The sequence below is a fragment of the Mirounga leonina genome, unplaced genomic scaffold (genome assembly GCF_011800145.1).
Source record: "Mirounga leonina isolate KUSES-001 unplaced genomic scaffold, KU_Mleo_1.0 Mir_82, whole genome shotgun sequence".
NCBI classification, from domain to species: domain Eukaryota; kingdom Metazoa; phylum Chordata; class Mammalia; order Carnivora; family Phocidae; genus Mirounga; species Mirounga leonina.
The window spans coordinates 24,479,979-24,502,693 of NW_023270825.1; the positions used below are offsets into that span (position 1 = coordinate 24,479,979).

The 22,715-nt window shown below is 52.9% G+C and overlaps 2 protein-coding genes across 6 annotated transcripts in view; both read left to right on the forward strand.

Moving 5' to 3' along the window:
* Nucleotides 1-10,932, forward strand: part of POMT2 (protein O-mannosyltransferase 2) — a 41,089-nt gene extending 30,157 nt beyond the window's left edge. Inside the window, exons 11-21 of one of the 5 annotated variants that reach the window (XM_034992995.1) lie at nucleotides 193-265; nucleotides 2,021-2,099; nucleotides 3,244-3,395; nucleotides 3,842-3,933; nucleotides 4,998-5,074; nucleotides 7,740-7,811; nucleotides 7,975-8,166; nucleotides 8,262-8,367; nucleotides 9,234-9,374; nucleotides 9,527-9,641; nucleotides 10,446-10,932. In XM_034992995.1, the coding sequence (XP_034848886.1) occupies nucleotides 193-265; nucleotides 2,021-2,099; nucleotides 3,244-3,395; nucleotides 3,842-3,933; nucleotides 4,998-5,074; nucleotides 7,740-7,811; nucleotides 7,975-8,166; nucleotides 8,262-8,367; nucleotides 9,234-9,374; nucleotides 9,527-9,641; nucleotides 10,446-10,551 (1,205 nt within the window). In that variant the 3' untranslated portion in view covers nucleotides 10,552-10,932. Of the gene's footprint in view, nucleotides 1-192; nucleotides 266-2,020; nucleotides 2,100-3,243; nucleotides 3,396-3,841; nucleotides 3,934-4,997; nucleotides 5,075-7,739; nucleotides 7,812-7,974; nucleotides 8,167-8,261; nucleotides 8,368-9,233; nucleotides 9,375-9,526; nucleotides 9,642-10,445 lie in introns of those variants that run through there. The other 4 variants (XM_034992997.1, XM_034992996.1, XM_034992998.1 and 1 more) reach the window with 4 other exon arrangements.
* Nucleotides 10,933-16,898: 5,966 nt separating this feature from the next.
* On the forward strand, nucleotides 16,899-21,962 carry NGB (neuroglobin). The gene is made up of 4 exons (XM_034992289.1): nucleotides 16,899-17,012; nucleotides 18,460-18,571; nucleotides 19,312-19,431; nucleotides 20,775-21,962. Exons 1-4 carry the CDS (start codon nucleotides 16,924-16,926, stop codon nucleotides 20,907-20,909), a joined length of 456 nt encoding a protein of 151 aa, XP_034848180.1. The 5' UTR covers nucleotides 16,899-16,923; the 3' UTR covers nucleotides 20,910-21,962.
* Nucleotides 21,963-22,715: the final 753 nt, after the last annotated feature.

Here is a 22,715-nt window from a genome sequence, read left to right on the forward strand (position 1 = left end):
GGTCTTTTCAAGCATATCTCTGAGACACCCTTCCTTGAGACAGTGAGGGGCCCTTTCTCTTTGTCCTCCCAGCACTCTGTCTGTACCTCTAGCACCTACCGTATTATACTGTAACTCTTTACCTGTAGACCCTCGATTCATACTAGCCTAATGAGTGAATGATTTCAGATATCAATGCTTGTTTCTTCTTAGCAGATCCCCTGGACCCTTCATTCCCAGTAGAGTTTGTAAGACATGGAGACATCATTCGGCTAGAACACAAAGAGTAAGTAAATTTGCTTGGATAAGTATTTGGATAAGTGAGTGGTATGGGCACCAAAGGTAAGGAGTTCTTCTAAACTGGAAATAAACAGAACTCAGATTTGGATGCGGCTCTAGTAAATGGAGCAAGACTGCTGTGCTAGAATGGGAAGGCAATTTTATGAAGTCTTGTGAAATAAGCAAGCCACTTTTGTTTGCCTGTTTTGGCTTTGGGGAGCTTTGAACTTTGAAGGTACTGTTCAATTTCCCTTTTTCCAGAGGAAAAAAAATCTTTGAGTTACCCGACGCTTCTTCTCAAGTGGCTGCCTTTAGGAAGATATAGAAGTGTGTTTCTGAGAATATGGCAAGCTGGTTTATTTAAGCAATGTTCTCACTGAAAATGACTACAAATGCTGGAATAATATGAAAACATCTTAAAGCATCAAAGAGCTGACAAGGCAGTAGTGAGTTAGCAGGCCAAAAATCTAAGTAAAACTGGGGGGTGAGGGGAAATACAGAGAAATAAGTGGGATGCTGCAGCCACTTCTGCCTTGATCCCACAATCTTGAGTTTCGATCTTTGGTTTTGACTGCCCCTTGAGAGAAAGAGTTGTAAATTCAAAGCTCTAGGCTCACCCAAAGTGGTAAATTTATTAAGTGATCCTTCCCCAAACTTGAAACCCCAAAGGGCTTGAGAAGGGGGAGTGGGGGTGAGGAGGGGCTATTTCTGGTTCCTGAAAAGTTATAACTACCGATTGATCCTCACATGGATTTGTGGCCCAAATTAATTTCATCTGGATGGTCTCAAAATCTTTAGGCCATGAATTTAAATGAACATAATCCTAGACTGGTAATATTTCCTAAGTGCCTGGCTAAAAGCAGATGTAAATCCTTTTTTGGGAAAGAGATTGCCATCCATTCCCATAAATAGTTTTTCAGTGACAGTGAATAGTACATAGTAAAAAATAACTAAGCACACAAGGAAATAGGGCACCATGTGCAAGAGTGAACAGGAACAATATCAGAAGCAGCTCTGCAAAAATTTTGTATAGTGGAATCATCAGGTGTGGAATTTTTTAAAAATCAGGGATTATATATAGAGAAAAGCTATAAGCAGTGTTTTTTTCTAGTATAATCATGGATACTTTTTACTTTTTATTCTTTACTACTTATTTAATAAATTTCATTTTGTTTTATTGACAAAAGTTATTTATTATTTATTAAGTTTTATTTTTGGAAATTTCCAGAATTTTTATAAAGAACACTTATTATTGTGGATAAAAGTAAGAATTACTATAAAAGGCACAAAGTAAATAAAAGCCAAATTAATCCCTCCCTTCCCCCACAGATCCCCACATTATAAAACTGGTGATGAGGGCAGGAAGAGTAAATGGGAGGGAGGAGGCTTACCTGGCTTAGGCGTGCGTAGATTACAAATTTTAATTTCTTCTCCCCAAAGCTGCCTCATGAGTCAGGCAAGCTAAGTGCTTCAAAGCCACCAAATGTGGTAAGTCATTCCCCCCACTGCTGAAGTTAACCCCTTTCTTGGCATGGAGTCCAGGACTCCTACCATCTGTCCATGCTGGTTTGGACAATTCTCTGACTCTCTGGATGTTTCTTGTGAGTAAATAGGCAAGATGTTCCTGATATGTTGGATTTCATAGTTCAGATTCTAATTTTTTTTTGCACTAACAGAGGACTCTGAATATTCTTAGTAAAAGAGGAGACATTGCATGTCTCTTTGCTCCAGGATAATGGTGTTTCTCTCGCTTAACTTCTAGGACTTCTCGGAACCTGCACAGTCACTATCATGAGGCCCCCCTGACCCGGAAGCACTATCAGGTCACTGGCTATGGCATAGTAAGTGAGCAACTGGAGTGTGAGCAGGCTGTAAAAAGTTGTGGGGCCTGGTTCAGGGCCATGTGACAGAACACTCCTCCCTGGAATTCTGGAATGTTCCTAAGGATGACGGGCTACCCAGGGACTCTATTAACACTGGGAACTTTTTGGCTAGGCTTGCTGTGGGAAAAGCAGCCTGGGAGTCTATTTGTCTCCATCTCTCTTCTCCCATAATAACCATGCCATTTTTATGTTCTGACACTTAATAAATGTCACATATGAATACTATTTGGGTCCCTTTTTAAATCACATTGGACATAGAAGCCATGGACCCACAATGTGATCCTAGGTGAATATATGTTTATTCTTTGCCAGATCCCAAATCCTCATTGGCTTTATTTTTAAGGATTACTTCCCTGTTCTGCAGGGGGATGTTAACCACATTGCTTTTGGATTTTTTAGTAGCGTGGGTGATGCAGTTAATAGAAGAAGCAGCTCTATGGGTACTTATGGCTTGGGGAGTGATTTGGAAACAAAACAACTACACAGGGCAGCTAGACTTAGGACTATCTTATGTTCCCTTGCAGGGGCTTTGGTGCATCAGTAAAGATCCTGGGTTCCTTAAGGTGGACTTCCCAAACCTCCTTCTGTTTGCTCATCCCACAGTACCAGAGCCATTGCTTGTCTTTTTCTTGTGCGCATCTCCTGAGGAGAATTAGACACAAGTGTCTTAATTTCCAAAATATAATCTGCAGGCTAAATCTTTCTGGCTTAGATGAGTGAGTGTCCAGATGGCCAAGTAATGGGTACAAATGGCCCAAATCTATTTCTGTTGGCTCAGGTTGATGTCGAGTTTGGTTTAAGAGCAAAGACATATGTTTAGAATTTAAACTCTAGTCCTTTGAAGTGAAGAATTGGACTGCAGGCTGTAGGAGTTAACACTACTTTTTCTTAGTTGTGTTAGTGAGCGCTGGGGGAATTGTCCATCACTTGGGGTGTTTCTCCGGCCCCCTTGTTCCCCTTCCCACCTCATCCACTGAGGCCTGTTTTGTCTTTGACCTTTGTAACATGGTGTCATCGGAAGGGTGGCCATCTCCCTTTCCTGACATGTCTTCTCTAAAGTCATCTTACTTTCTTTGTATTTTTTCCTTGATTTACATGGCAGAATGGGACAGGAGATTCAAATGATTTCTGGCGGATTGAGGTTGTAAACAGAAAATTTGGAAACCGGATCAAAGTGCTGAGAAGTCGCATTCGCCTCATCCATCTGGTCACAGGTTGTGTCCTGGGCTCCTCGGGAAAGGTCTTGCCCAAGTGGTGAGTCTCTGGGGTTTTGATGTCCCAATTGAGGCTCATGCTTCTCCTTTCACACTACAAAGAGTATACCAGAAGTTTCTGTTTCCCAGTTGTCAATGTTCACCTCATGTTTTCTTATTTTAGTGGTAGGTGGAGGGAGAAAAGGCATCACGTGTGTTACAGAGCACAGGACTCCAGAGTTCTTTTGGTATTTTATGTGTTCTGAGAGTTGAACAGAATAGTTGTTCATCTGTCTTGGACCTTGTAAATGCTCTGGGCCTTTCTGAAGTGGAATACTCTATGCTGGACTCCTCCTAGGATAGTCATGGGATATAAAAGAGTGAGGTTGCAAAAAGCGTGGCCACTGGGTTGAAAAGAGCAGGGTTCTATAAATTTAAAGATTCGACCGCGCAACTCTCTGGTGAGTTTCACGTCTTCTGAGAGACCTCTGTGACTGCTTTTCACAGGGGCTGGGAACAGTTGGAAGTTACTTGCACCCCATACCTAAAGGAAACCCTCAACTCTATCTGGAATGTGGAAGACCATATCAATCCCAAATGTGAGTGAGATTACTTCCTGGAAACATTTATAAGTAACTCTTAACGTTAGAAAAATCAACCTTCATAGATTCTGCTGCCACTGTATCTCCTTGTCATTTCCTGCCTTTTTTGAACCTAGTCTCTTCATACGAGTTGTCTCGACAGGTAGCTCCTTTTTCTTCCCAACCATGTCAACTTCCCATCCTCCTTAAACTTCCCCAAAAGTGACCAGTGACCTTGCGGTGGGCCAGAGCTAGTTTCCTTGTCCCATTTTCTTTGCTTCTTGCTGGATCTGACACTTCTCCTTGCCGCCTGCAATGTGGATCCACCTGTCTGGTCTCCTCCTGGGCTTTTCTGTCCCCTGCACCATGGGTATCTCCCACCCTCAAGGCTTAGAGCAGGCTGGTGCTTTCCCTTTATGCCCCTGTGTAGTGCTCCGCCCCTCCCCATAGCCAGCCAACACTTTTATAGAAAGCGGTGGCCACAGCCCTGGATCTGAGCCCTCATATCTGTACTCCCAGGCTCCAATTTGATGTTTCCACATCAGTATCATCTTCAACTCAGTCGTCTTTGGATCCATCATTTGTCCTCCTCAACCACCCCTTTTAAGCTTCTGCTTCATTTCCCCTCTCTGTGTTTTCCATTTCATTCTTACTACCTAATTTAGCCACCCAGCTAATTAATTAACTAATTAAACAACTCTTTAGTGAGTACAGTGGGAAGCCTAGGGGCCCCTGGGGTGAATGAGGTGGACTTGGTCCCTGTCCTCACAGACCGGCCTAGCATTCGAGCCTGGACCATAACAAAGGGTGATGGTGCCGAGAGCAGTGGCAACGCTGGGGACAGGCCCCGTCGCCTGTTGCCTTTGTATTTCTCCAGATGCCTCATGAGGGCTTTGCACAAGCTGAAGGGATGATCAAGAATTGGGCCAAGCTTCCTTCTGTCTCTTCAACACTCTAACTTACTTGTTAGCCAGCGTGTCAGGAAAGCTACACTCGGATTCCAGGCATGGTGTTAGTACCCTGGACGGCTGTGAGAATGTGTGTGTGACCAAGGTTTTCTTCTCTGTCCTTTCTTTGTCTAGTGCCAAACATCAGCCTGGACGTGCTGCAGCCCACTTTTCCTGAGATCTTGCTGGAGTCCCACATGGTGATGATCTGGGTACTGTGGCCCCCTCTCACTGGAAGGCTTCTCTATGAACTCTTGGCCGTCCACAAACTTGCATCACAGATCAGTAGCTATGGTATAGATCCACTGTCCCCTGGTGGAGGACTTTGAAAGGGTCTTCGCTTCTGGTTTACTTGGTCTTCGAAGGCATTTCCCTTATCACAGAATGATGACGGTGATGATGATGGTGAGGACAACAGACATCAGTGCACACTTACGTAGCTCTTACGTGCCCGGCGCCACTCTATGCACGGTGCTGCACTAACTTATTCTGTAGTTATCACAGTCCTGCGGGGATATGGTCCCCACTTTACAGATGAGGGAATCGAGGCACAGAGAGGTTAAACAACTTGCCCAGGGTCCCAGAACGAAATGGAAGAGGTGGCTCCAGCCTTCAAAGCCGGGCTGGCAGGCTCGCAGAGTCAGTGCTGCCTACCGCCACACTCTTCTGCTTCTAAGTGATTCTCAGATCCGTTCCAATGGCAGAGCCCTGGAAAACTAGAGTGTTCTTGGTTGAAGTCCTTGAGACAGTAATAGTTCATTCCATCATATGAAATTAGAATGAATTAGGATGAATAGCTGATCTGATCAAAAGTTGTTTATCTGCAGCATAAAATTCCCACCATGAGCCCACGCATGTTCCCAGACACGGGGACTGTTTAGGGGCGTGGTTGAGTCTTTTGAAGGTTTTGTAAGACTCATTGTTGGTATTCCCCATCATTAGTATCTGACAGCAGTCCTAACCTCAGTGGTTTAAGAACAATTGACAGAGGAGATCTTTAAATTGAGAAAGTTCTACCCACTAGCTTAACTTCTCCCCTGTGCTGTACAGAAAGCCTGCTGCAGTGTTGATGTGTAGGGGGGACGCCTTTCCTCTGGTTTATGGAAAGCCAGTGTCCTGCAGGAAAGGTGTTTAGGAATCACTGTATCTTCAGCCAGTATGGGATGATCACTCCACCCACAGGGGTGCAGAGAGGTGTAGTGCCTGTTATTTGTCCCCTGCTGAGCAGTTGTCAAGTGGACTTTCCTGGAAGTGATTATGTAAGCAGTACTCAGTAAATATAGTTGACTTATTTCACCAGATTAGATAAAAAAATTCAAATTTTGTCATTTCTGCACATTGGGAGGTGATGACTTGACATTAAGTGATCTCCGGGTCATTTCTTCCCCGACTCCCTGCTTGTAGCTGTCACTGTGGCCTGATGACATAGCTCTTTTGAATACGTGCCTGTCAGTCAAAATATCATTCTATGTCTGGGTAGAATTTTAAGACTAAGTCTAAATAGTCTCGTTTCTTCTTTCATTATCTAAGAGGTAGAGCCAAAGAATAAAAGGGCATCAGGGAACGTTCTTATTCAACCGAAATAGAGTGAGGGTGGGGAGAGTGGTCAAAATAGTCCAGACGACAGAAACTGCATGGGAGAGGGCTTTTCTGCCCACTGAGTGGAGGGTCTGAGTCCTGTACAGAGAAGGCTGCCTTGCCTGCTGAGGTCAGAAGGAATGAGCCCACTCTGGATTTTAAGCATAGAGAACGATGTATAAATGCATAGGCCTGTAATGGTTACAGACTTTTCCTTCCTTCCATTTCTTGGATTAGTAAAGGAGCTGTATTTCTGAGATTAACAAAGTGAATAGGATGCCCCTGGTTGGTTATAGCTCTGGCTGGAGTCCCCGAGTCTGGGACTGAACTGCAGTGGTTTGGAGAAATCAATTTCTCTTAGCAGCTCCTCTGGGGCCCAGGATGATCCATTCTTCATTCTGAGGCCCTTCAGTGGAGAGATCCTGACCTAACTCGTAACACCTCACTCCTCTTCTTGGGAAGTACCTTCTCAATTTGTTCTGATAATGAGGCTGACACCAGTCCTGGTGCTTAGTATCCAGGGTCCTGATCTTTTCTTTGTTTTTGAAAAGCCCTAATTTTGGCGCGTAGAGACAAGGTGTTGGACAGTCTTGGCTGCTGGATTAAAGGGGCTGAGTCAGGGTCCTTCAGGCGAGAGTGTGCACTCTGAACAGGGTTAATATCACTCCCAGTGGATAAAATGTATTCTTGGAGGGCAAAAAACCCGTAACTTTTTAATGTAGGTAGTCAACCAATATGTAAACACATTTACAGTATAGCTGTGGTATTAAAATGTGATGGGAGGCATTTAGGAAAAAAAAGTCTAAAAAGTCCCAGGAGGGGCAAGAATCAAAAAAAAAAAAGTTGAGAAATACTGGACTAAAGTAACTTTTTCCAAGTTCAGGAACCCATCAGAGTGTTTGGTTTTGGTTTTGTGTTTGAAATTGGCCTCCAGAGGGAACAGGTAAGCCAGCCTGATTTTGTATCTCCCACTAGCCCTCTTGACACTTCTACTTGGTCTGGAAGATGGATGGATGTTTTGTGCTCACAGGAAACAAGTCCTTTTTTCTCTCAAGCATAGTGGGTCTGAATGGACTGTCCCTGGTGGCAGTGGAAGCTTGTGTGTTGGTAGAAGTAAGGCAGTCATAAACAGGTGGACAGTGACTGAGAACAAGCACCAGATTCTTCCCCACAACGGAGGGAGACGGGGGAGGTTTCTCTTGACAGTTGGCTATCTGTCAGAGATGCCCATTCCTCACATTTCTGTCAGCTCTCTAGATCTCTGCCTTGACTAGCTTCTTTTTTGCCATTTTCCTGCAGGGGAACAATGGCCTCAAACCCAAGGACAATGAGTTCACATCCAAGCCCTGGCACTGGCCTGTCAACTATCAGGTAGGGCTCAAGGCTAGAGCCGCTCCCAGGAAATGGAGCCAAAGAAGAGACCATTGAGACTTGGTGAGGGTGGGGTGGGGCAACTGGGCAAGGCCTTACCTGGCATGAGGTGGCCAGAGACAGGGCTCTGTTTTCTGTCCTGATTCTGACCCGGCCTTCCCAGCGAGCTCACATAGAATCGGCCTCCTGCCCAGGCTCCCTGTCTGTGGAAGGTAACTGGTCTTCCTCCCCGCCGGAGCACGTGTGGCTGGGATGCACTGGGCCCTGGATCAGCAGGGTGTCCTCTGCCCCGCAGGGCCTGCGCTTCTCAGGGATCAATGACACAGACTTCCGCGTGTATCTGCTCGGCAACCCGGTGAGTGCCTAGCACATTCCCTGTGTGGGCCCTCAGCCTGGATCCTTGGGGGCCTGTGGCTCTCCTCTCACCCGCCCATCCTCCTTCCCATGCAGGTGGTTTGGTGGCTGAATCTGTTGAGCATTGCCCTCTACCTCCTCTTGGGGAGCATCATGGCTGTAGCTGTGCAGAGAGGGGCACGCCTGCCTGCAGAGATTGAAGGTCGGTCCCTTGGGCTCTCCCTCCCCTGACCTAGCAGCTGGCCGGAGCCTGCACTGCCGATGGGCCGTTCTGCCCTCACCCCCCTCTTTCCCTTCTCCTTTGCTTTTTAAAGCTCAGTCACCAAATGCCCAGTACTATGTTAAACACTCCATGCTCCCAGCAGCCCTGTAGAGTAGAACATTCTTAGCCCCATTTTATGGCTTAGGAAGCAAAGGCACAAAGAGAAGAGACTTATCCAGGACATATACTAGTAAATGTAGAGCTGAGGTTCAGACCCAAGTGGTCTGACTTTAGAGCCCTCACTTGAACCTCTATGCTCTGTATAGAACTGCCCACCTTTTCTCCTCTGTCGCTCTCTGTTCCATGGCCCTGTCCTCTAGCGGAGTAGGGACCACAGCCCCTGAGATGGTCTTGCAGGCTCTTTTTGCCATGTGCAGCTCCCTTGTGAACAGCCATGGCCCTAGACCCCCTCTCTGCCCTCCATTCTCATCTCTGACTTCACCTCTGCCCTGTCTGCCACTGCAAAGATCTGGGCGGCAGCAAAGGCCGTGGGGTGGGGGCAGCTGTCTGGGGGCCGTGCTGCATCTTGGTTTCTTTAGAGGCTGGGCTGCCTCCTGCTGCGTGGGTGCTGAGGCCTCTCCAAGCAGGCGGTGAGCAAGGCTCTCAAGGGCCAGCTGCTCATCTTGTCCAGCTGCCAGAGGCTTGCTTAGCACCTTGCTTAGTGGCCTCCAGATGAGGGAGGCAGGCCCAGTAAGGGCACGTGGCTTAGTCTAGTCACCCAGCAAGGAAGGGGCAGAGCTGGTTGAGAGCCAGGGGTCTCTGCCCCCTCCCTGGCTGCTGACCAAGCTGTGCTGCTTGGGGCCCAGGGCTGTCCCAGGTCCTGCTGCAAGGAGGTGGTCAGCTCCTGCTCGGCTGGATGCTCCATTACTTCCCATTCTTCCTGATGGGCCGGATCCTCTACTTCCACCACTACTTCCCAGCCATGCTCTTCTCCAGCATGTTGACAGGTCAGCACCGCCTACCTGGACTTGGGTGAGAAGGGTGGGGGATAAGCACCGAGGGGGAGTCTCGCTGCTTCCTGACCTGGGTAGCTCCTCTCTGCTGCATCCCAGGAAGTCATCCTCTGACAGACTAGGTCTGTCTTTCTTCTTTCTCCTAGGGATTCTGTGGGATACTCTCCTGCGGCTCTGTGCCTGGAGTCTGCCCTCCTCTTCCCTGGCCAGGGGCATATATGCGGTGGGACTCCTGAGCCTGCTCCTGGGAACTGCCTACAGGTGAGTAGCCCCTACCCCTTGCATTGCTGCTCCCTGCCTCTGCCTTTGATGCATCTTAGAATCCCCTGGGGTGCTTTTAAAGCACGCCCCGGGCCCCATCCTCGGAGGCTCCCACTCAATTGAGCCGGTTTTCTGTGCTCCCCAGGTGACCCCAATGTGGACCCAGATAGGAGAAACCTGCGGCTAACTGTGCATTCTTTTTTTTTTTGCCAGTAGGTCCCAGCTTTTGTATCACCCCAGCACACCGGCTGCCTCTCTTTAGTCACCTTGGCCCCCCCACTGGACAGCCCTGGAGGGGTTGGAGTGAGGGAGAGGGTGGGGAGAGGGGTGTGGGGTGTGGCTCAGAATAACTGGAAGGAGGGTGTTGTTTGGCAAGCCTCACCAACCCCCCCTCCTTGCCAGTCTCACAGATCCCCTATTGAGAGTCACTGGCCTTTAGGGGCCAGGGAGGCAGCATTAAAGTGTGAACAGGAAATGGTGGGCCTATGATCTAAGGGCACACGCACATTTTAACAAATACTCTGAGCCAAACAGCCACGGCCAGACCCCGGGACTGGTCTCTCTCCCGGGCCTCCTGGGAGGAGCCCTTTCCTTCTTTCTCATTAAGCCGCCATCTGCTAAGCTCTCGGACTACAGTGTGCCCACATGGTGAACACAGACATTGTGACAAGGGGTGGGTCTTATAGGTGGAGAAGAGCTGCTAAGCTCCAGTAGGGGCTACTAAATTTTCAAAGATCCATGGGGCTCCTTGCCCCTGCTGAAGCGCTGGGTGCCAACCGCCTCCCTCTGGATTTTCTCTCACAGCTTCTACCTCTTCCACCCTCTGGCTTATGGGATGGTCGGTCCCCTAGCCCAGGACCCCCGAAGTCCCATGGCAGGACTAAGGTGGCTTGAATCATGGGACTTTTGAGGCTACTGCTACTCCAGCCAGAATCCAGGAACTTTCTGGGGACAGCCAGCTGTGCAGCCAGACCCTCCCAGCTGTGGGCAAAGCTGCCCGAGGAGCCTGAGGAATTCTGCTGCCTGCCAGGACCAAGCTCTGGGAGCATACCTGGAATTTAGCCCAGCACTAGGGAGAGCTGCAGCGCTATCTGCAGAGATCCCACCGCTGGGAATGGCTCAGCAACAGCGGACATCTCTCAGGCCCGTTTCCCCGAGTGTGCAACATAAGGATGAGTGTGTGAGAGAATGGGCGTGAGTGTGTGGGAGTGGGAGGGTTCGTTTTTCCATACACCTGTGGAATACAGACCGTGACTGTGGACAGCTGAGTGTCATAAACTGTAAGAAATAGTCCAGGGCTATAGTAGTTTTTCTGGTATTTCTTTCACACTGGATTTGGCTTGAAAGCAAGAGCCATCAAAAATTCTCTGACCTCCAACAAGGCTGAGCTCACTGGCCCCACTTTGGGATATCACCAAGGGCGGAGCAGATGGGGCCATCAAAGCTGTGCCGGCCTTCTCCCCACAAACAAATAGAGCTGAGCGCCCCTGAGCTGGAGGGCCTCCCAGCTGCTTCCCAGTGTGGGGAGGAGGGCAGCTGCTGGGAGGTCTCTGGGGCAGCAGGTGGCTGCACTCCCTGCAGTGTGCACAGAAGACTGGGCTCTGGAGTGAGGCAGCCGAGCACTCACCAGCCCTTGGTTCCTTGCTCTCTGAGAACACCACATGATGACTGGTGGGAGGAATGGCGTCCTATCCCTGGCTGCTCTGTTCCCAGGCCCTGCGTGCCAGAGGTGGTTTCTTGCTATGTCCTTTTCCGTCTGCATCCAACCTGGCTACGAGGTGGGACAGATGCATTCTCCCCATGGTTGGGGGAACCTTTGGGGCCCCTTAGCTGCTGAGGCTGGTGGGCAGCAGGGCAGGGACCTGTGGTGCCGGGCTGGGGTCCCAGTGGGCCTGTCTGGGTTGATGTTCCTGTCACTCAGGAGGTGTTTCCCACTTTTACTTCTCTAGTCTTCCCTGCTGCCCTGGATGCATTTCATTTCCCTTTCTCTGTGTCACTGTTCCACCGATCTCTTTCTCCCAAAGACCTAGAGCACCTAGAAATGCAGCAAAGCTTCTATTCTCTACCACTTTAAAGCCCAAGCAAGAAGCTCAGAGCTGTTCCTTTCACTTCCTTCCCAAATGGAAGAGATTAAGAAAACCCTTGGGTCAGAACCTAACCAGCCCCAGGCCTGCTCTTCAGGCTGCCTCCCTCCTGCCGGTGCATGACAGAATATTTTGTCTCAGAGGACTGTGATGCTTCCAGGTTTAATGATGAGGCTCTGCCACACTTCATCTTCCCTCCTCTGTAGCCCCCACCACTTCTGACAGGGTCAGAGCTCTTTAGAGCATCTTTGAGAGGCGGTTGCCACGGAGACTGGAAATTGGGCCCAGGGACAGGCTGTGCTACCTACTGGGCAGTGGGGAGGGAAGCTTCTGGCCATCCTTAGCCGTTCAGACCAGCCATCATTAATGTTAATAGAGGAAATGCAGCAATGTCAAAAGCAAGGCAGGTTTGTTAATTAGATCTGGGGTATGATGACCTCCCTCTCCCAGGGCTGCAACCCCTTTTGACTTCCCCTGGCAGGAAGTGCTGCCTGTGTGCTGAGTCTGGGCTATGGGCTTAATTGCGTTTCTGGAAGGGAAGGAGAGCAGGGATAGAGAACTTCTGCTCACCCCTTCTACCGCACCAGTCTGTCCTCCCCAAAGATGGAGTTGGTTTCTTCTAAGCTGGTTGGGGGTAGCCATCTGGGTGGGTTTTTCTGGAGGGAGAATGAAGAGTCTGTGCTTGCCCCTCAGCCAAGAACCATGACCCCGTGACAACTGGGAGGTGACTGGTGTCCCCTTGCACCTTCTTATTTCCTACTAGGGACTTGTTGGAAGGGAGGCACTCCCAAGGAGCAGAGAGGCAGCCACTCTGAGTGAGCGTGAGGAAGGAGAAAGCCCAGCCAGCTTCCTGCCCATGGCTCCCTCCTAATTTGGCCACACTGGGGACAAAGGGTTCCTCTCTTAATACTGCGTTCCAAGGATGAGAGAAGAATTGTTGGCTCACTCCCTCCTCTTCCTCTTAGCCCAGACTAGCAGACACTTCTCTGAGGACAAGGCCATATGGGTTGATGCAGCTTCCAGTGCTCAGGTTTGGTCAGTGGAAGACACTGAGGAGAGGGGCGATCAAGGTGGGGCTCTGAATGTGGGCTCCAGTGCCCAGGAATTGGCGGAAATGTGACATGCCCCACAAACTTGCTGGTGGAGGAAGAAGATGTTTGTTAGCCCAACCTCCAGCCAGCTTTTTGGGCCACAATTTTATATATATAAAAAGTTTCCACAGATAATCAGAGGCCATTTACTTTTGTAATAAATAGCTCTTATTTTGAATGCCATGGTGTTCTTCTTGTCCTTAATTGAATCTGACTTTCCCTTGGGTTCCCAGAAAGAAGGGATGTTTTGAGCGCAAGAACCATTCCACTGTGTCTCAGTGTCTGAGGCCATTCTAATTCGAGGAGAAGCCCTGGGCTTCTGGCTGGGCAGGTGAGCCTCGTTACCCCAAGGGGCATTTGGGCCTCCCACTTACAAGCTTACTTGAGTAATGTTGGTTGTTCTTTTAATTTATTTTAACTTATTCCAAAATAAGTAGGAAGCTGGACCTTTTTTCTCTTGTAACCCGCCACACAGTAGGGCAAGGAGCGTGAGGGAGTAGCAGTTGTCCGCCACTGAGGCAGCTGTGTGGCCCAGCCTTGTAGCAGCTTCCATTGTGCTCACCAGAGGCCCCATCCTGGCAGGGGTCTTCCGTCATCGGGAGTGATGTTAAGGGTCCAAAGGACGCGAGAGCTGATGTGTGTTGGCGGTAAGCAGGGGAGGAGAGGAGTAGCACTGCTCTGTGAAGTGGGGGCGGCCTGCCCCCCCAGCCCCCCCCACCCCGCCTTGGGACCAGAGTGGCTGGAGGGGATGGGGAGGGGATTATGGAGATCTGCAGGGATGGAAAATGCCGTGTCTAGGCAAGTTAGAAAAGGACCAAACACTTCTTGACTGACACAGCTTACCAAGCGCCCACACCTCTGTAACACCTAATCCTCATGAAGGCACAGTGAAGTCGGTGCTGGTTTGTCTCCATTCTACCCATGAGAGATTACGTTATTTGCCTAAACTCCTGTGATTAGTCCACAGCAGGGCCAGGCCTGGGCACCAAGTTGGGCTTTTCTGCTGCTCCAGCTTGGTCCTGGGGCTAGAAGCACCTTCCCAGAACAACCTGGCAACCCTGGATCCCTTGGGAGAAGGCCTGGACGTAGCTCAGAGGTGTCCAGATTTAGCATGTTCCTTTGTACGTGCTGCTTAATGCATCCACAGCTCATCCGGGGGCTGGCATTTGCTGCTGCACCCAGCCCAGTGGTCTTCGGGGAGGAAAACAAGCCCTGATAGCACTTGCCAATTTCCACAGTGTAAATACTCCCACTATGGCCCATTTCGGGCTACCGTCCTGATGTCACTACACGAGAATTTGGAAAGATAGATGTGCCCAGCTGGCTCTCTGAAGCCACCGAAGAGCCAGCTCCAGGACACCCCTGACCTAGACCCAGTGACCTTGGCTTGGTCTCAACTATAGCTCTTGGTCACAGTCCATCAAAGTGAAGGAGGCCGTGGAGCACAGAGGCCTAGAGAATGGGCTGGAGTCAGACTTGAGGGCAAATCGTGGCCCCACCGCTTACAACTATGTGATCTGGGGCGCGTGACCAAACCCCTGGGCTTCTGTTTCCTCAACAGTGTAACCAGATTATAACAAATGGTACCTACTTGATAGAGGTCTTGTGAGGATGAAGAGTGAATGATGTAAAGATCCTTGTAAAGAGTCAGGACAGGAGTGCTCAGTGGATGCTGGCTCTGTTATTGTCGACAACTCCACCTCAGTGACACCACGGGCTCTAGAACAGCATTCAACTCTCCTCCTCTAGAACCTGCTGCCCAAGTCCTGGGCAGATGCCAGGCAACGAGGGGAGATCCTGTGACTTCTTCAGCCCTCAAATATGGACTCAGACCCTCCGTCTCCTGGTTGGAACACCCTCCCTTCCCGCTGGTCCTGCATAGGCCCAGCCAGGTTCTCAGGCCTTTTTTTCCAGGGAAGTAGAGATTACAGCACACTCAGCCCCCTCCCCCTGGCTTGAGACCAAGTGAGTGCTGACTCCACCACTCACCAGCTAAAGCCATTAACTGCCATTAACTTATCAGACCCAGACCCTGTCAAAAGGAGAAAGGAAGCAAGAAGGTCCCCAGTGTAGACTCTTTTTTTTTTTTTTTTTAAGATTTTATTTATTTGACAGAGACAGCGAGAGAGGGAACACAAGCAGGAGGAGTGGGAGAGGGAGAAACAGGCATCCCGCTGAGCAGGGAGCCCGATGCGGGGCTCGATCCCAGGAATCTGGGATCATGACCCGAGCCGAAGGCAGACGCTCAATGACTGAGCCACCCAGGCACCCCCACAGTGTAGACTCTTGCCAGGAAGTGCACACTGGTGGGGTGGGAAGCCTTAGATAAGCCAGGTGGCCTACACAGGGCATCTGGGCACTGAAAGGTGAAAGTCACCCAGAGACCCATGTGGCCTTCGCCCTGTGACCTGCTGACCTGGCTGCAGGGCCATGGATACCGAATGAGAAATCTAGTCCCCAAGTAACCTAGCTTTCCTCTCCCTTTTGCCCCCAGTTCCTTTGTGCTCTTACTTGGGGATCTTGGACTTTTCAGACACAAGGCAGGCTGCCTTACCCTTGCTCTCCTGCTCAGCCCAGAGACCCCAGAGATGTGTGGGGAGATGGGGAAGAAAGGAATAAGGTGTACTCCAAACTCCTGGGCATGGAACCTCAGCCTGTTCATGAACACTGGCCTGAATACCGTCTTGTATCCAAGGAACCAAAGGAGGTGGGCTGAAAGGCCCCTAAAGACCCCACTACCTGACCCCTTTACTAAGGACACTGAAAGAGAGGAGGGAGGCTGAGAGGAGCTAGGCTCAGAGACTGGAAATAATGAAGGTTAAATGAAGGTTTGGCTCTCCAAAGCCTGGGGCACTAGCACTGGGCTGGGGCCGGAGGAACTTTCATGCTTGAAAGAGAAAGGCTTTGGGGCACCTGGGGGGCTCAGTAGGTTAAGCCTCCAACTTGATTTTTGGCTCAGGTCATGATCTCAGAGTCCTGGGCTCTAGCCGGGTGTGGGGCTCCTTGCTCAGCGGGGAGTCGGCTTCTCTCCCTCTGCCCCTCCTCCACCCCCTTAAAAAAGTGAGAGAGAGAGAGAGAGAAATAGGCTTAGGCCTGACAGGTGGTCAACTTCATACCCTGAATGAGACTCTACTACCTGAACTTCAATTTAAAGAACAAAATAGTACTTCTATTTAAAAATTTTAGAAGTCTATTGAAAATCGTGGAATAGAATGCTGAACCCTAACTCCCTCGATGGCCAGGCACTGCAGCGGTCAGAGCTGCTGCACCCTAGACCTGGCCCCGGCCAAGCAGAGCTGGGGCCAGAACTGGAGCTCACAGATTGTTAAGATGCTGTCTCGAGAACCCCCAGGCCTGGCTGGAAATGGCCGTGGTCCTGGCCCTGTCCCTAAGGTTGAGACCTCTGGTGGCCCCCAATGTGCAGGGACGGGGGTGGGGGATGCTTCAGTCAGACCCAGAGTAGGGCAGAGGGCCTCTCCAGCCCAGCCTGGTCCCACAGGCAGGTGCTCGCATCCCCTGGTCCCACGTCGGGGCGGGAGGAAGGAGAACCTGTGCCAAGGGGGTGGCAAACTCTAATGCCTCCAGTAGCAGGTGAGGGAAGCTTGCGGAGAGGTGGCACATGCAGAGCCTACCTAAGGCGATCAAGTTCGGTTGGTGCCCTAACCAGCAAGTGGCGAAATCCTCACCAGTTTCGGGATGAAAAACCTGAGGCCCAGAGAGGCTCGACGATTTCTGTGAGGCTCTGAAGCCCAGCCGTTTCCCCGGCCACCAGGTCGTCCCTGGCACAGCCAGTTGCCCAGAGATGAGCGCCTTGACGGGCGGAGGGGGGCGGGGGCCGCGGTTGCTTTAAAGCGCCCGGGGCCGGGCGGCGCGGGGCGGGGCGCTGTCGGAGCGGCGGGGCGCAGGGCGCAGCGGCCGGAGCGGGGTCCCCGGAAGCGCCAGCCGGGCGGGCACGGCGGGGCGCCTCCACCTGGGGTGGGGAGGGGGCGGGGGGCCGTAGGGGGTGCAGAGTGGCCCGCGTCGCCGCGGAGATGGCGCGGCACGTGCGGTGACGGTGCCCGCGCCCCGAGGGTCCCAGCCTCGCGCCCCGCGCGTCCCCGGGCCGGCATGGAGCTCCCGGAGCCCGAGCTGATCCGGCAGAGCTGGCGGGCGGTGAGCCGCAGCCCGCTGGAGCACGGCACCGTGCTGTTCGCCAGGTGAGGGCTCCCCGAGCGCCCCGGGGGTGCGGGTGGCGGGGTGCCTCGCCCGGAATGGGTTCCCGGCGGCTGGGCCCGCGCCAGGGGAGGGAAGGTTGGCCCGCTGCCCGGGCGCCGGGGCGCCTCCAGATGTGCGCCAGAGGAGCGGGCGCGGCGACGGGTGGCGCAGCCCCTTCTGCGCTTCCCCCCGCCTTCCACCGGCGGTGGGCGCGTCTTGCGGCGACTCCCCGGGGGTGGGCGGGGGTCCTCCCCGGCGGATCTCCTTACACTCTGGCCAGCAGGCGCTGGTCCCCGCGCTGCGCCCCCTCCCTGGCTCTGCTCCTGAGTGTTGGGTCCTTGGGTGGTGCCTGAAGGGGATGCCCCGAGGGCTCGTGCGGGGAGGCTGTGCCGGGGCTCCGGGGCTCCGGGAGGGAGGGCACGGTCCAGGCCCTGGGGGTGCACACTGCCAGCAAGCCAACAGAAGGATAAACCTTTCCGAGGAAAGGACCGGGCTAGGACCAGACAACCACCAGCGAAGGGATGACAGACCCCCATGTCTCCCCGCTGGAGAGAGGTGTGAGGCGGTGCGCAGACCCCAAGGGGAAGGGAGGCCAGTCTCCAAGCTTACCTTGAGGGCCTCTAGGTAACCCCTCTGCCATCCCCAGAGGCAGCGCTCTGTCACCATGGTTTCTCAGGAGCTTCAGCTCCCAAAGCCAGCCCAGAACTTCTGAGGAGGATTTTGCAAAACCTCCTCCTCAGACAAAGGGGGAATACATTTGTAGGGCTACACAAAAGCCCAACGAGCCCTTCTCAGGAGGGACTGAGAGCTTCTGCTTGTGCCACTGTTTTCTCTGTGGGCTTAGTGACCCTCTGTGGTTCTGCTACTTCCAAGCTGTGTGACCGTAGGTAGGTTACTTAAACTCTCTGGGCTTGTGTTTCCTCCTCAATAAGACTGGGATAACAGTTCTATCTACTGCTTAGGATTGTGAGGGATACGTAAGTGAACCACATGTAAAGTGCTCAGTGTCCAGTAAGTGTAAGGAGTTCTTAATAGTACCGTTATCATCACTGGCCCAAGTCCCTACAGACATGATGAGACTAGGAGGTTCTGACCCAAGAGTGGAAGGGAGAGACAGAGACAGAGACAGAGACAGAGAAGAGAAAAGAGAGAGAAAGGCTTTCCTAGTGGAGGACCCCTCCCTGTCGCAGCCCTCTGAACCGTTTATGGAGGGTCTGCTCTATGCCCGGCCCTGTGAGAGGCCTCGGGACTCGTTGCTCTTTTCAGGGTGCCCCTTGAAGCCGGCGGGAGAGGGGCCAATGGCAGGCGGGAGGGTGTGTCCCGGCTTCCAGCTGCCTCCCTGCCTCCCCACCCCCGCCCCCACCGCACGGCCGCTGGGCCGCCAGGGGTCATGGGGCGGCTGGGGCGTGCAGGGACCGCAGGGCTGACGCCTGGGCCTCCCCGCCGCAGGCTGTTTGACCTGGAGCCCGACCTGCTGCCGCTCTTCCAGTACAACTGTCGCCAGTTCTCCAGCCCCAAGGACTGCCTGTCGTCCCCCGAGTTCCTGGACCACATCAGGAAGGTGAGGCGGAGGTGAAGCGGCCCGGAGATCCAGCAGGACGCCCTCCTGGCAGAGAACGGGAGGCTCGGCTAGGGGAAGTTACTTCCGCCCTGGCCTGCTCTCATTCCCCTTCTGCTGCCCCCCATGCCAGAGGTGTCTGCTCCTTGCCCTCTGTGCTGAGCCGGGCGGAGCCTCAGCCAGCTGGTCCCTGCTCCACCCTTGCCCTCAGCGCCGTCCCCAGCTCCTGAGGGTGCTGTTGGCCCTGATCCACCAGGCGCCATCTGCCTATGACAACCAAGCTGGGGTTCCCTTAGAGGCTAGTGACTCTCGCAGTGCCTCAGTTTCTCCTTGTCCGGGGCAGACAGCACCGTCCCGCTGCCATGTTTAGGGCTTTGGGACCCTCAGAGGAGAGGAGCTGCCTTCACAGTATAACAATGGCAGTTTGGCCACATGTTGAGTGCCTACTGTATGTAGACACGGATTGCCTTGCATTTCTTTTCTTTTTTTTTTTTTCAGATTTTCTTTTATTTTTTAAAGTAATCTCTGCGCCCAGCGTGGGGCTGGAACTTACAACCCTGAGAACAAGAGTCGCACACTCCACCAGCTGAGCCCCGTGGCCTTGCATTTCTGATCCTGGAAAACTGAGGGTCCTGCTTGACCTCTCTTACTCCTGGCTGGGACCCCCCCGGTTCTGGACTGTAGTTGTGAGTAGGTGGGATTGCTCTGGCCTCTCGGGTTCACTGCTACCTTGGCCTTGGCAGGTGATGCTCGTGATTGACACTGCAGTGACCAATGTAGAGGACCTGTCCTCGCTGGAGGAGTACCTTGCTGGCCTGGGCAAGAAGCACCGTGCAGTGGGTGTGAAGCTCAGCTCCTTCTCGGTGGGTAAAGGGGCGCTTCCTGACTCTAGGCCACCACTCTCCCGGTCCTCCCTGTCCATCTGTTCTTTCTCCCCATTCCCATACCCTCAGATGACTGGGGCTGGGGGTCTGCAGCCTTTACTGCCGTGCTGTGTGAGCCCTGGCAGTGCCTTGACCTCTCTGAGCCTCCAATTTTTCTTCCCTGGCGTGGCTTCTCTTAGAACCATGGAAAGTTAAAGAGCCTCTGGGATTAGCCAGTCTGCTCAGTTTCCTATCGCTGTGTGTAAAACCATCCCAAGCAAACGGTTTCTCATTTCTCTGGGTTCAGTGTGGACAGCGGTTTCGTTGCCTGTGGTGGGGCGGGAGGCACTCAGCCGGGAGCTCACCTGGGGCTGCTGCATCCAAGGCGGCCCGTCATCCTTCAGGGTCTCTTTCCCTGTGGTGTCTCATTATGCGGGGGGCCTCGCTGAGCTCCTCTGCAGAGTGGCAGCTGAGTCCCCAGAGGGCAGAGCCCCGGCCCCTGCTTGCATCCCTCCTGGTGACGGCTCAGGGAGGAGGGACCCCACTCAGGGGGCGTGAATCCTCGAGGTGTGGCTCACTGGGGGCCGCTGACGTGACAAGTCTACCCGAGTCCACTCACCTTGCCAGATGGTAAGCGCCCCGAGGAAGGGACCAAGTTAGTCTTGTCCTCTCTATCTCGAGCACCGTACGGTGCCTAGTCTTTAGTGGATGTCCGGTAATTATTTGTGGAATAAGTAAACCATATTTTGTTCTGACAATAACAAATGAGAGCCATTATTATTCTTGAAGGCTTACTGTGTACAGATGCTGTGCTAAGAGCTTTCTGGGTTGATCTCATTTGCTTGTCCCAGCAATCTGACGAGTTGGAACTTTTACCTTCCCCGTTTTACTGATGAAGCCACTGAGGCTCAGAGAGGTCACAAAACCTGCTCAAGGCCCCACAGCTCATAAATGGCGGAATCAGCAAGTGAACTCAGGTGTGTCTAGTTGCAGAGTGTGGGCTCTTAACACCGTGAGTGTTGCCTTGGAGAGGAGGAAACGGAGGCCTGGGGGCAATGACTTTGCTTGCTCTGAGCTGGGGTTCCCAGGCAAGGCCTTGGCCCCAGTCATGGGGTGACTGCAAGGCTGGGAGTAGAGTGAAATGCTTCGTTCACTATGAAGCCTCACATTGAAGGGGAAAGTTGGGTCCCATGTGGTACCCAAGGATTGGGGCAGAATCCTGCTCGGGAAACATGGACCCTGTGCAGGAGAGAAGAAAGGTCCGGGCCTCAGTTTCCTCACCTGTGGAATGGAGCGATGCCTTCCCGCCTTCGGGAATGACAAGGTGCCACTTGCCTCTACAGACGGTGGGTGAGTCCCTGCTCTACATGCTGGAGAAGTGCCTGGGCCCCGCGTTCACACCAGCCGTGCGGGCCGCCTGGAGCCAGCTCTACGCGGCCGTGGTACAGGCCATGAGTCGAGGCTGGGATGGCGAGTAAGAGGCGGCCCCTGCCCGGCAGCCTCCAGCTGGCGGCCCCCATCGGTCTGTGTGTCTGTTGCTCTGTGTCTGTGGTAGCCCAGGCTCCCTTAGGCCCCCCTCATCTTGGTCCTTGTCCCCTTGGCCGTCTGGGAGAGGTGATAGAGCAGGACTGGGTCTCCGTCCCCCTCACCTCCAAGTGAGATGAGGGTGGCTTTTCCTTTAGGAAGGGGCTTCTGGATTTCCCCGACCCCTAGGAGCCTCTTCCCTGCCTTCCTTCTTTTCCCTCTGGCATCCCGCCTCTGCTAGGAGAGGGGCAGTGTTTGGCCACAGAGGTGGCATGGCGCTGGGAAGGTGGAGAGCTCGGAGAGCATGGGTGCTTGTCACCCACCCTCGTCAGGTGGGCCCGGGCCAAGCAGGGGAGTGGGAGGCAGAGCTTCGGGCCCCTTCCCATTTCGCCTGCCTTCCATGCTTTTCTCTCCCAGGGGCATCTGCCTTTCACAAGTAAAGAGGAGGGACTTTGTTAGCCTTCAGGGTGGAATCCCAGGTAGTGGGAGCAGGTAATCAAGGGAGCCGCTGAGGACGGGAGAGCTGACCTCATCTGGGTCTCAGATGCCCCTGCCATGTACTTTTTCTTTTGCTGTGTCCTGTTCCTGTTCCCCATTTAGGCTGCCGCTGGGAGCTCCTTTAGTACCACTAGGACCACTCTCTGCAGGAACCAGCTAGCCAGCCGGGGGCGGGGGGCGCGGCGGCGGGGGGGAGTGCAAGGAAGGAGGGGTGATTTCATTCCAGAGAGGCCTGAGTTCTGGTGGCTGTTCCTCACCCCCCCCTCCAGCAGGGCTGGGGCTTATCTCCCCCCAGCCTCCTTTCTGCCGCTGCTCATGTGGACTGTGGGTCCCACAGCTCCCCACGTTCAATACCTGGTATGTGCCTGGATGTAGGCTGCTGGATAGAAGAGAGTGTGACAGGGGAGGCCCTCTGCCCTCGCCCCGAGCTGTCTGCACTTTTACCTTCTGCTCCGTGCCGTGGTTGTATAAACTCATGAGGAATAAACCTGTTCTGTGTGCCTCTCTGACCTGTCGGGACTGGTCCTTTCTTGGGTGTTGGCTTGTGGCCAGATGAAGCTGCAGGGCAGGGGACTTAGGGCAGGGTGGGAGGATGGGGTCAGGAGGGCCAAGGCCAGGGTGGGTATAAAAGAAAGGGGAGGCTCGGGGAAGGCCAGAAGCCGGTGGCGGAGATGGAGCTAGGGGTCTGTGATGGAAACTGGCTGGCAGGGCACCAAACTCAGTTCGTCGTCTTGGGCACACAGCCAGACTACATTTCCCAGCCTCCTTTGCAATTAGTGGGGCATGTGACCGAGTTCTGGCCAATGGAATGTGTGGACATGTGCACCACTTCTAGACCTGACCCCCTAAAACTCCTGCATGCTCCTCTGTGCTCTGTCATCCCTCCACCAGCCTGATGCAGATCTTACAGTGACCTTGAGGGCTGTGTGTTGAAGGTGGCAGAGCCACAAGGTAGAAGGAGCCTGGGTCCATGAATTGCCGCTTGGAGGAGAGCACCCACTAATCAGAAGTGCCTGGTAGGACCCAGGAACTTCTCCATCCTGTGGAACGAGGACTCACCCATTTTGAATTTTATAGGAAAGAGACACAAACTTCTGTTGTGTTTGTGTCATTATACATGTGGGGTTGTTTTGTTACAACACACACCACACTAATCCACGGGCTGAAGCAGTTCACTGGTCAGGAGTCTGGGAGCCCACCTCCTGGGGGACAAGGTGAGGCCAGGGAGAGGAGTGGGCCAGGTGCCAGGACAGCAGGAAAAG